At 40.2% G+C, this 12,798-nt stretch overlaps 1 protein-coding gene across 4 annotated transcripts in view; it reads right to left on the reverse strand.

The window, feature by feature from the left end:
* Positions 1-6,057: 6,057 nt before the first annotated feature.
* Positions 6,058-12,798, reverse strand: part of IQGAP2 (IQ motif containing GTPase activating protein 2) — a 589,818-nt gene continuing 583,077 nt past the window's right edge. For all 4 annotated transcript variants that reach the window (XM_030193260.1, XM_030193262.1, XM_030193259.1 and 1 more), the window contains 2 exons: positions 11,438-11,546; positions 6,058-7,085 (listed from right to left, as the gene is read on the reverse strand). In XM_030193260.1, the coding sequence (XP_030049120.1) occupies positions 6,972-7,085; positions 11,438-11,546 (223 nt within the window). In that variant the 3' untranslated portion in view covers positions 6,058-6,971. The remainder of the gene's footprint in view (positions 7,086-11,437; positions 11,547-12,798) is intronic.

A 12,798-nucleotide genomic window follows, 5' to 3' on the forward strand; every position in this document is an offset into this window, starting at 1 on the left:
TTCCTGTGTCAAAGCCACCAGACAAGTAGACCTTAGACACTAATGATGATAAAGCAGCAGATGAGACACTGGACTTCTACAGTGAAAATAATCCAGATTTTCAGCCATCACAATCAAACAAACCTCATCTAATAACTCAGTTTAATTTAGAGAGTGAAATACACATTTCAGCTAAATCCTGCATGATAAACATTACAAGCTTATATTTTGATTCAGGGTTGTAAATTCTTTCAGGTTAACTCAAATTTGTTGAAGAAACAAATATTTTCCTGAAATTTGTTATCCAGTGATATTGGCCAACATTTTATTGGGATCTGGGCTCTGAAAAAAAACAAGGGGGGGGGGGGGGGAGCAGGGCACTATGCTTGCCTCTCTGGAGGTCAAAACTGCCTGAGAATGAAATAAACTTCAGATTAGCTCAGCTGCATAATCAGTTCCCAGCAGATCTGTAGTTTTACAAAATCTGCCATTTTCACATGTAAGTGATGTGGCGCCACAAAATCGCTGCTTATACTTGAAAGTAGGGTTACTTACATGCGCAAAAGCCCTGAGCGATGGCGCTATTTTTTAAAAATTATTCTTTATTAAGTTTTAAACAAATCATAATATTCATTTTGAAATATTACACAAAACATTCACTATTTATATAACAAAGGAAAAAAAAGAATCCCCACAAAATCAATTCTTTCTATCGACCACATAATTTAGGTAAACAATCCAAGATTTAAGGAAAAGAAACAGATGTTCCATCATTAAATCAAGACTTGTATCATGCCTGGAGGGTTGACTCAAAGCTGCTATAAAGTGTTACATTATGGTCCTAAACTCGCACAGAAATATCCTCTCTGCGTGCGCTATTTTTTTTTTTTTAATTAGCTTTTGTAAGATGGCCCTCCAAATACAGGTGCTTCTTTCGCAAGACTATACTTGTTTTAGAAAAGGCTCCATGTTTGCTCAGCCTTTTCAAAATTGTTTTTTTGTTTGTTTCAATGCACAGACCTATTTTACTACCTACACATCCTAGGCAAGTTATCCTCCACATGAGAAAAACAAACGATTTATAACCATATTGCTTTTCGTAAGTGGTCAGTTTTCAGTCTGTTTTCAAGCAATAGATTTCTAAAGTAGAATTCTTTTGGTTAATAAACGTTTGCATTTGGTTGGACATGGCAGAATGTGAAGCAGCAGGTGACTTTCCTAAAACTCCTGAGCTTCAATGCTTTGTTTATAGCTCATCCCCCCAGCCTTTTATACCCAATGTGTAATAGGGATGGGCAGCCAGAAAGTTTTGTTTCATGTCATTTCTGGGAATTTTTATTTTATTCATGTCTTTCTGGCCATTTTGCTGTATTGACATTCTTTGGAAATAGGGTGCACTGTGTGGGAGGTGGCACATTTTTCTCAATAGGGTGCACATGCACAATGGTTCACATATGCATGGTGGTTCCACTATTGGGAGAGGGCACATTTTTCTAAAATAGTGTGCCCTCTTTCCACATAGGACACACAATGATCAGTGAAATGACAATACAAAATGTGGTATTTGTTTTCTGCTCTTTTTCATGCAACAGCATAGGATATGTCGTTTGATATTTCCTGTCATTGCAAACCACAGCCCTTCATTTGCTAAAAGAAGCACATTTTTAAAAAAAATGTATTATAATCTAAGAAAAGGCTGCAGGCAAATTTTGTAATAATGTTATGCAATTTTTTTTAGATTTTTCTATTACTATTTGTGCTGCCTGGTTAGGTGAAAGGACATTTGTGTTCCTTGAAGTTTAACATCTGGAGACATTTCCAGTAAACCATGAGCTGTGAGAGGAAGGGAAGGTTTGTGTGCATGGCCAAACTAAATAACAGCAGTTAAACAATAGAGGGATAAGTTCATTAACTAGGAGTGGGCAAAACATCCCATTAATACATCCTTTTCCTGCATTCAAGCATTTTGGAAAATCTGTTTCATTTAGCTCATTTGTGACATAAGCCCTCCCATACAGTCAGTCAAAAGTGTGTGATAGTGAAAGACATTGTTGTGGTCACACCATTTTAGCAAACTAGGTGGATCATCAGTAGTTAAAAAAAAAAATCCCACATGTTCTTTCCATTGGGGATGTAAAATGCATTAACCAAGGATTTCAGGAGTTCCTGAGCCAAACTACACATGTCAAAATGTTTGGGTCCCCTTTACTAAGCTGCACAGGTTTCATCACTTGTTAGATATTAGCATGAACTAGTGCTAAGCTCTAATGCACATTAAAGAGAGCCAACAGCATAAATCCCATGCTAGCTGCTTAACATGGTGAGTGGGCATGATAGGGGCAGAACAGAGGCATGTTGACAGCTAGCATGTGAAGCTGTACCACATGCTAGCTGGCATGACTGCTCACAGTATGGCTGCACCTTCCGCCACCACAGCCCTTTCAGTAAGGACTACCAACTTCTTTACCATCAGAGCCCCCCCTCCACAAATATACAATTCCCCTTGCCAACACCCTCTTGATCCAAATCTGAACACTCCAATGGCATTCCCCCTCCAATCCCCCCCCCCCAATTAGCACAATGTGATAAATTCCTCCCCTGACCCAAAGCGCCACCCACATGTCACATCCCAAACACCCCCCACTCCTGGCTCCCCTATCACACCCAGGATTTACCTAAAGATGATTGTTGGTGGCATAGTGGGCTGAGGTGAGAGAAGTACATAAGTACATAAGTAATGCCACACTGGGAAAAGACCAAGGGTCCATCGAGCCCAGCATCCTGTCCACGACAGCGGCCAATCCAGGCCAAGGGCACCTGGCAAGCTTCCCAAACATACAAACATTCTATACGTTATTCCTGGAATTGTGGATTTTTCCCAAGTCCATTTAGTAGTGATTTATGGACTTGTCCTTTAGGAAACCGTCTAACCCCTTTTTAAACTCTGCCAAGCTAACCGCCTTCACCACGTTCTCCGGCAATGAATTCCAGAGTTTAATTATGAGTTGGGTGAAGAAAGATTTTCTCAGATTTGTTTTAAATTTACTACACTGTAGTTTCATCGCATGCCCCCTAGTCCTACTATTTTTGGAAAGCGTGAACAGACGCTTCACATCCACCCATTCCACTCCACTCATTATTTTATATACCTCTATCATATCTCCCCTCAGCCGTCTCTTCTCCAAGCTGAAAAGCCCTAGCCTCCTTAGTCTTTCTTCATAGGGAAGTCGTCCCATCCCCGCTATCATTTTCGTCGCCCTTTTGTCCTCCTTTGCTCCCACCTATCCAAATCTGGGCCTCAATATGGCTATCATGACCCCTAGTGGTGTCTAGCATTTCTCTTCTGGATTATTTGTTTCTGCAAGGGCCATATTGTGTTATCTGTAGTGCCCTGCAGTATGGCCCTGCCCTGTGCAGTAAATGCAGGGCAGATGCTGGGTATCCCCCTGTATTTACTGCACAAGTTATGTAGTTACTGTGCATTAATTTTTCCTGTTAATATAAGTGCAAAATGTTACTACACTTTAGTAAAAGGGCCCTTTTATGTTATGAAGCACAAATATCCAAGCTAGGTCAGAATTTAAAATTAAAGACAAGGCCAGCTAATACAAAAACTGCCCTTCTCAATATGAATGTGAAAGGATGAAGGTGAAAGGGAGAGACTTGGAAGTCATCTAAGGATTTTTTTTTCTTTACAGAAAGGGTGGTGAATGACAAGGAAAAGCACAGAGGATCTCTGAGAGAGAGGAAGGGATTGTGAAGCTCAGCAGTCTGTATGGATGGGCAGACTGGATAGGTATATCTCCACATTTTGGTCCTTTTTGTGTTTTGTGAAAAGCATATCGATCCTTCATAATAATAAGTACTTCCCACCGCTCTATGCAGGATTTCCATATTCAGTTACCATGTTATCGTATCTGCCATTGTTTATTTATTTTTGAAATTTGTTTAAAAAATTTTTTCATTTACAAAACGATGCTTTTTTTAAAGCATAAAAGTTTCCCCTTACTCCAATCAGGACCTGCAGATCCGGCTATTTTGTTTCATGATTGATACTCAATTGACTTTCTGTGATACGTTGTTACGTGGTGCCAGTTTCTCTGGACTCTTCAGTCCGATTCTGTCACTACTGTATTGTGTTTACTTGTTCCTTCAACAGGTTCTATTTCGGTTACATTTACTTTTAGCTTTAATGAGTTGTTTTATCCCTCGTCATGCATCATTTATCCACTACATTTGGGGCTACGACAACATTTCATTAGCATATTTGTTACCTCATTTTCATTTTTTGGCGCGTTTTCTACTATTTATAGTTGACGCTGTCTCCATCAGCCTTTTAATTCTGCAATTTGGACTTTTAGCGATGTGATGTGCTGCTGTTTTGGTTTTTTTTTTTTTTTTGAGTACAAAGGTCTTTCTTAAGGTATGTTGATTTTATCAAGGATAATACACCGTAGCAATGCATTTTAACATTAGCTTTCATGTACACTTTGACTGTCACGTTTTATACCATCATTTTACAATTTTTTTTTACATACACCTTTTTTAAACTGTCCTTAGCCCTTTTCACTCCTGATGGCTGTGCCACCATACGGTTACTCTAGACATTGTCATCATTTTACTCTATCAGCATGTGTCTCCTTGCTGGTGAATTTACTGTAGATCACGTCACGACAGTTTGCTATCTCATGACTTTAAATTTATTTTAGGACTGCATTCTTAGATTGCACATCGCCATTTTTTGAGGTTTATAGCAATATGGCGTTGCATCTCCAGGTTCTCAGCATTCCCCTAATGTTATAGCAATATGACGTTAAGCTTTAAGATTAATACATATCTCCCTTGGTCTCCACGCATTATACTTTTCTACAGGATTTTGCCAGTTTTGTCCTTACGAAACAATTCAACAAGGAACTCATTACCTTTGTTTTCTCTGCAATGCCTTGATGTTTCCTTTCTTCCAGACCACCTTTACACAGTGACTCTACACCCGCACCTATACTACCAAGGCTTTGTAAACCTCCATCAGATAGTTTTTTCTGAACAGTTTGAGGTATGGACGTGTGTTTTAGTTATAGGAATTTTATTTAGCAACATCCTACTTTCTAATTTACCTGTGACACGATACTCTGGCTTCCAAGTCTATTTGTGATAGCCTTGTGTTTAAGCGTGTGTATGTCTCTCTTGCTACATCTGTGATTATTCTTGTACAATAAGTTTTTAATGTCCCTCAGAGTTTATGGACACCAGTACATTATCTAATAGTGAGTTTCCTGTCTCTTCCATTTCAATAAAATCTTATGGTACATCTGTTTACAGATGTTTTGAAAAAACCTATGCATCTCTAGCTATAACAACAATTACTATATTTAAGAATGCCATAGTTCTCTTCTGGCTACTTTATATGAATTGATGTTTCACTATATATGATTTGATTCTTCACCATTAGATATGTTACATTAATTTTGAACGTTGTCTTTTTAGTTTAATCTTCATGATTCACATATACAGTATTATTAAGCTGCCTTCTTACCACTACCTATTAATTGATATTTCTACATTAGTCATGTCATACAATGTGTTTTATAATGTCTATATGCTTTATTCTCTGATATATATATATATATATATATATATATATATATATATTTTATGATAGTTTCTTGGTTTTTATTTTGTAATGTGACACTTTTGTATTTGTACAAAAATTTTTATAAATTTGTATTTTATATGTATGATTTTTTTATGGTTATTTTTTATACTTATATACTGTTTTATATGTTTCTAGACTCCTGAAGCAGGCCTGTGGCCGAAACACAGATCTGTGTCAAGTCCTTAATAAACTGTTTCTTGTTCGACTCAGTTGTCGCAGTCTCTGGAGTTATTGATCCACTTCTTTTGTTTCTTTCGTTTTCGTGGGATTTTGCTGTTCATCCACCTAAGTGGATTACCCATCCCCAGGTATATCTGCCATCATTTTCTAAGTTTCATTATTTAATCTCTCACAAGAATACCATTCAAAAGCCAGAGCGGATCAATCCAAATGCAGTTCACAAACACACAGGCACAAAATTTGTCCAATTAATCATTTATTTTACAAAGAACAATTTTCAGAAACAAATTTAAAAACAGATCTAGATACTGATTTATATTGCATTAAAAAGAAGCCCCTAGCTAAGCCAGAGCAGCAGACTGACATTAAAGGCACTGCTTTAAGGTACTATTATTCAAATACCTCAGAAACAAATTGGAAACTACGATCTCCCATTTTCCACCATGTTGCCCCTCAATTTAAAAAGGCTGCAAAACAGAAGTGCCCTGCTGACCAGGAGACAGTAGTGCATCGCCTCATTTTAGTAAGTGTAAAAAAAAAAAATATATATATATATATATTTCTTTACACCGAATATAGTACTGTGACTTTCCTGTCAATTTTATTTATAAAATTTTATTATAAATTGTACAAGAGTTTTCTTTACAGCTGACATGGTTCCAGGCAAAAAGTAAAAAAAGAAAAAGAAAGAAGAGTTTGTTTTTTCAACAGCCCTTGGAGCTTTGAAATAATGTTTAATTTTGTTCCTGCACTCAGGTAAAATTTATCAGGAAAATAAATCTGTTATTTAGCACTGGAAAATGATTTTCTCTCTCCTTTTTTTAGGGAGAGCTTTATGGAATTATGCCAGTTAAACAAATAACATGTTCAGACTATTCAGAAAACAAAGAGACACAAATACTCTCAACCAATTTAAGCACCTACAGCACAGTAAAATCTGGAAGGGTTTAAATTAATTTGAATTTCCTATTCTTCTACTGCAGCATCATAGGACATAAAGGCACTAACGTGTATTTGTCCAAACTTTTTTGGTTGAAATTTTTATCTTCTTTAATCAAATATGTCCGAAGATACTTCAATCTTTCCAGAAACCAAAAATACTGAAAAAAACCTGGAAACCCCATTGATTTGGTGTAGGGTCCTTAATATCTGCAGGTCTTCATTTCCCATAGAACTTCCTGTTCAGCAGGAATATCAGCAGGTTGACATTCACTTTAGCTTTATCAAACATCTTCATTACAGCAACGCCTTCATACTGCATCTGAAGCAAATCCTGTAACAAACGGGAGGACAACTGTTAGTTCTGGCTCCATCTCCCATTTCAAGGTGGATTATTTTATTTCCCCATCCAGAATCTCCTACACTCTTCATACTCCAGACCTATCCCAGCTCTGCACTCTGCTTTAAAAGGAGGAGGTGGGGATAGTCTGCAAAGCAAAGGCACTTCAGGGGCTATCAGTGGTAGCTCTAAGGGATTTCACTGCTGTGTGTCACTGTGATCCCAAGAAAACAATTCCAAACTTTACAAATGTCAGCATTCTAGTGACCTCTGCCTTCCTTCAGAAGCAGCTGAGAAGCCTCATTCAAGACTCCTTCCTGGGTAGCTGCCAAAAAGGATCACCCTGCTATTCCCTTCCCATCATTACTACAGAGCTCTCAGACAGTCTGGAGAACAGGAGCCAGGAAATCTTGGCAGTCACAATACAAAGCCAGTGGTTGAACTACTGGAAACAAGTGCAATTTCTAAACCTCTCTGTAGTTTTCACATACAGCCTTAAAGAGACAATCATGTCTACCCTGCTATACATGATGACTCTTCTCTGATAGTCAAGATTATTTCCAGTGTAGTTTCTTACTTGTATTAGCTTACTGTTAGGCTACTGCTTGATGTCACATTGTTTGGCCTTCCATTCCACCCCAGGGAGGGCTGGGAGGTGTGGGAGCCCCACAGCAAAAGTAAGAATTTCAAGAAGAGTGAAACTAAAACAAGTGCTAAAATCAGTGCAGAAGAAATCTAGTAATATATATGTCTGAAAATGTTATTTTTTAAAATTCAGTTATTTATGATTTAGTTCTAGTGTTTCTTTGTAATAGGTAACCATCCCTTTTGTCTCCTCCTATTGTATGCTGTCAGGCATTTTTTTTTGCTTTGTTTATTGTGGTCTTTGTCCCATCCCCTCCCTGAAGATTTCAATTTATCCTTTGTAAACTGCTTAGCTGCTAGTATATCAAATAAAATAAAGCTTGATCTTGACTAGGGTTACCATACATCCGGGTTTCCCGGACATGGAAGAATTTGAATTACCTAATAATTTTCTTTCCTTTAGTCCCAAAGGATCAGTCCAGACAAATGGGTTGTGCCCATCCACCAACAGGTGGAGATAGAGAACTCTGAGTTGGGCCTCATAAGCTCCTGCGATTAGCAACTAAGCCCGTATTCGATAACAAAGCAGTAAAAGAGTGACTTCCAGAGAAAAAAACTGAAGCCTCTATTTAGAAAAAGAACTATGAAATAAAGGGCAAAACTTGTGCCTTAGAAATAATGGAATCAGAATACAAACACCCAAAATTACATAGAACCCAGAAAATCTGAAACCATCGAAGGGCAGATGGGCTCTGGACTGATCTTTTGGGACTAAAAGAAAGAAAATTATCAGGTAATTAAGTAATTTTTCCTTCCATTATATCCCAAGGATCAGTCCAGACAAATGGAATGTACAAAAGCAATCCTTAAGAGGGGAGGGATTGTGATACCCCTGCAGTGAGACCATGGTCCCGAAGGAAGCAAATGCTCAAGTATACACATCTAAATGGTAATGCTTAACAAAGGAACAAGAAGATGACTACATCACTGACCAACAGATCTCTGCCAATGAAATTGCCCTAGACTCTAGCAAAGAAGTCGCCAAAGGCTTTGACGTGCATGGGAACAGATCTACTCCTCAGAATGTGTTATGACCTGGTGTGAGCCCTTGTGCCCCGACTGAGCACGGCGAAGATGAAGTGGCACCGCACTCAGTCAGGCAGCCAGACAACCCCTAGCTTCACCTGGGAAGCGACCACCGTTCCCTGGGAGTTGAGCCCTCAGGTGCAGGTGGCCACCAGGACTTCTGGAACCGGCGGGGGTTGCACAACCGCTGACCAGGCTGGCGGGCAAGCAGATACAGTCCAATAGCCAAGTAATCCGTAGGGCAAAGAATAGTCAAAACAGTCCAAGGTGTAGGCAGGCAGCAAACAAGCGTGGTCAGGAAAACAAGCCAAAGTCTGGAACACAAGGAACACTGGAATTTGGATAGCCGATATGGAACACAGATGAAAACCACAACCTCTACACAGCAGAAGCCGAAGCAACGAAGGGCTGGAGGCAGAGCCTTAAGTAGTGAAGGAATTAGGCTCAAACATGTGCAGCTGACTCAAGATGGCTGCCCCCATCAGCAGAGATGCTCTACGCCCAAATATGGGCTTCCTTCCTGTTCTCGTATACAAGATGGCTGCTGTCCTTGATCCAACCAAGATGACGGCTGCCAGAAACAGGAAACAGAAACAGACCCATCCTGGAGAAACCACATCCAAAACAGCCGGCTATCTCTGCCGGACCACACCTCGCTGGCGAATCGGCCGCACAGGCCTGGAACCAGGTGAGGAACGTAACAGAATGTAAGCCGAAGAAATGGCCTCCTTAAGCCATCGAGCCACTGTCGCTTTGGAGGCCGGCAAACCTTCCGAGGTCCTGCAAAAAGGACAAAAAGATGATCATACTGCCTGAAATCATTGGTAGCAACATGATAGTGCATAAGGATGCGCTTCACATCCAACAGGGAAAGTGTATTCTCCCTGGAAGGAAGGAACACAATCTGATTGACATGAAAAGGAGATATAATCTTCAGCAAAAAGGACGGAACTGTCCATATGGAAACTCCCAAGTTAGAAAAGCGGAGCAAGGGATCCCTGTAAGAGAGAGCTTGAAGCTCTGGAACTCTCCATGTTGACAAAATGGCAACTGGAAATACTGCCTTTAAAGTATGATCTTTGATAGTTGCTGAATGAAGGGGCTTCAAAGGGGGCTGACTGAAGAGCCTTAAGAACCACCTGAAGACTCCAATGAGGACAAATACTGCGGAGAGGGGGATGCAGATGAGTGACTCCCGTGAGGAATCACACTATATCAAGGTGATCAGCCAATGAGGCATTCTGTATCTTGCGTCTATGACACTCCAGTGCTGCCACCTGAACTTTGAGTGAATTGAGAGTCAAGCCTTTTTTGAATTCCTCCTGAAGGATAAAATTTGAGATAAGGAAGCACAAAATGGAGAAACACCATTCTGTGCAGACCAGCTCTCAAAAGTTCTCTACACTATAGCAAGAAGTGGACTGCTTTCAGGTTTGCAGCAAGGTAGTAATAACATCATCCGCATAACCCTTCTTCAATCACGCCCTCCCAACAAAGTACTGGACCTTGGTGCAATAAGCCCATCTGTGGAGGAAGAGTCAACCGAGGAGCAATTTGAAGATGGATGAGGTCTGCATACCAAGGACATCTGGGCCAGTCCAGAACTACAAGAATGATGTAAAGGAGGCCATCTGATGGCCAAGGCTGTACCAGTGCATCCATTCCTAGGGGAGTCTTTCTCCCTGAAGTGGCTGTAGAATCTGTGTACTTGCGCATTGAGTCTGGATGCCATGAGGTCCAGAACCGGAAGGCCCCACTGTTTGGAAATAAGGCGAAATGCAGCTTTGACAGTTGCCATTCCCCCGGGTCCAAACACTCTGCTGAAGAAATCTGATAAGAACACCCCAACTGGGAGTCTGTAAGGGCAACCCCACCTGAATGTGCGCAGGGAGAAGCCACCAAGTCAGACTCCCTCTGGCTTGAGGCATCCATGGCACGAGCTGGTCATAAGTCCTCGAGACCACTGGCTCAACAGGTATGACTGTAGCTGATTCATGTGCAACTTCACCGAACGCAGAATATCCAAAGTTGCCACCACTAAACAGCTTTCTGATCATTGGGAAAGAATACATTTAGCATGCACTTGCACTAAGAGCCCTGTTTTGCATTCAGAGCGCACGAGCGCATTTTTTTCACGAGCTCAGGGACTCTGATCATGTGGTGATAGCAAACGCAGGCACTAGTATGGTGCTAATGGCTTCTAGCACCTGTGTTTGTTTCTGATCATCGGCCCATGAGTGTCAAGAGTTTGCATTTTTCTCCCACTGCTCTCAGTGAAGGATAAGTGACAGAGCAACTGGGATACCAACATTTTTTCAACACATCAAAGAGGTTGGGTGGGACCAGACCCCAAAGGAACAATATTTTAAGCACAATCCCATCCCTCTGCTGCACCCATTTTAAAAAGACTTTTGTGGAAGCCATTTCCCTGCACAAGGAGGACTCAAAATGGCCTCTGTTTTGGTGACTTGAAAGATCTGGACCTATTAGGATGGGCAGTTAACCTATTTCTACTAAAGGTTTACCTGATTCCCTGCAGAGAACCTCGGATACAGTCTAAATCCTGGGAAAGGTATAAATTCATGTGTTAATAGTATAAAAAGTCTTGGGATGCACATATGTTCATACAATACAGATCCCCAACCTGTCAATAAGCCAGCAAGAATCAAAGTTACCTGAAAATGAAGCTGCACTTTCTCCATTTCAACACCCAGGAACTTGGCTTTGATCTCAAAATCACCCACTTCTTCACCAGGTGTGATATCAAACAAAACATTTTTAAACCTAAAGAAAGAAAAATATATTTCATAAATGCAGTCAGTTAAAATGTGCATACAAATACATATTCACATGCCGCAGTTTAGGAAGAATATGATATATGCAAGAATTTTGACTATATGCTGTGTTTGCTGAAGATGGGGCACATGATTTGGTTTCAACATGGTATGGACATCTCCATTCATAAATTGTGGTGTTTACATATGTAGATTGGCTACATATGGAAATAGTGATTTTTAGAAAGCTGCTATTTATACAAGGAGATCTACACCACATGGTTCAAAGTTAATTTTATTTGACTATCTGCTTAAGGAAAACCATCAAGCGGTGTACAATAAAATTCCATAGGTCAGAAAAGAACTCCAATATTCATAAAGGAAAGATAGATATACAAAGTATTGTCCAACTGCTGTGCTTCCAGACCCCTACATCTGACCATACTCCATCACCACACCAGGAACAAATATCAAATGCTAATTGAAGCAATTACATTTTAAGAGCCTTTTAAAATTTTAACAAAGAAGAGGGCGTGGTTTGTGCATGGATAGAGCAAGATGAAAATCTTGATATCTATTCCCATTTTACAAGTGGAATACATGCATAGACCCCAAATTTTCCTTGTCAGCTTTTGCACTTACCCCGAGGCATGCAGAAGTGCCAGTTTGAAAGGGTCTGTGCATAGGGCTGATATCTTCCTCCAAACCTACATCCAAAGCAGTCAAGACCTCCTCCCCTCAGCGGTGAAGATCCCCCCCCCCCCCCCCGCACATACAAGGGGCTATCCATGGTGGTCTAGAAGGGAGCAGGAGCAATCCCCAGTCATTCCTGCTCCAATCTGTAAAGCCTTTGTAAAATATAGGGGGAATCGTGAACATCCTGACCTGGGCATCCCAATTCCTCCCTCTCTCTGTCCTCTGTAGAAGAGGCCCTTAAATAAACTGTGCATATATTTTTATATACAACTGCTTTCACACAAAATTACAACCAATTTCAAGATGTATATGTGTGCTTTGGAATAAAATATAGTAGTAATCTCTACTATTAAAGAAAAAGTCATCTAAGCTACCCACAAACAAGAAGCAATTCTGAACATGTCAAGAAATAGAGGAAATCTACACACTCATTCACCATTGAGAGGATAAAGCAGAACACTGGACCCAGCTCACTTCTCTCCTACAAGTACACTGTCCGTGCATTAGCACCTTGGGTCTCCCATTCTTTCCCTAGCCACTGGTGAGAAAAACAGCTCAGACTAATT

This window comes from Microcaecilia unicolor, chromosome 2 (assembly GCF_901765095.1).
Source record: "Microcaecilia unicolor chromosome 2, aMicUni1.1, whole genome shotgun sequence".
Taxonomy (NCBI): Eukaryota; Metazoa; Chordata; class Amphibia; order Gymnophiona; family Siphonopidae; genus Microcaecilia; species Microcaecilia unicolor.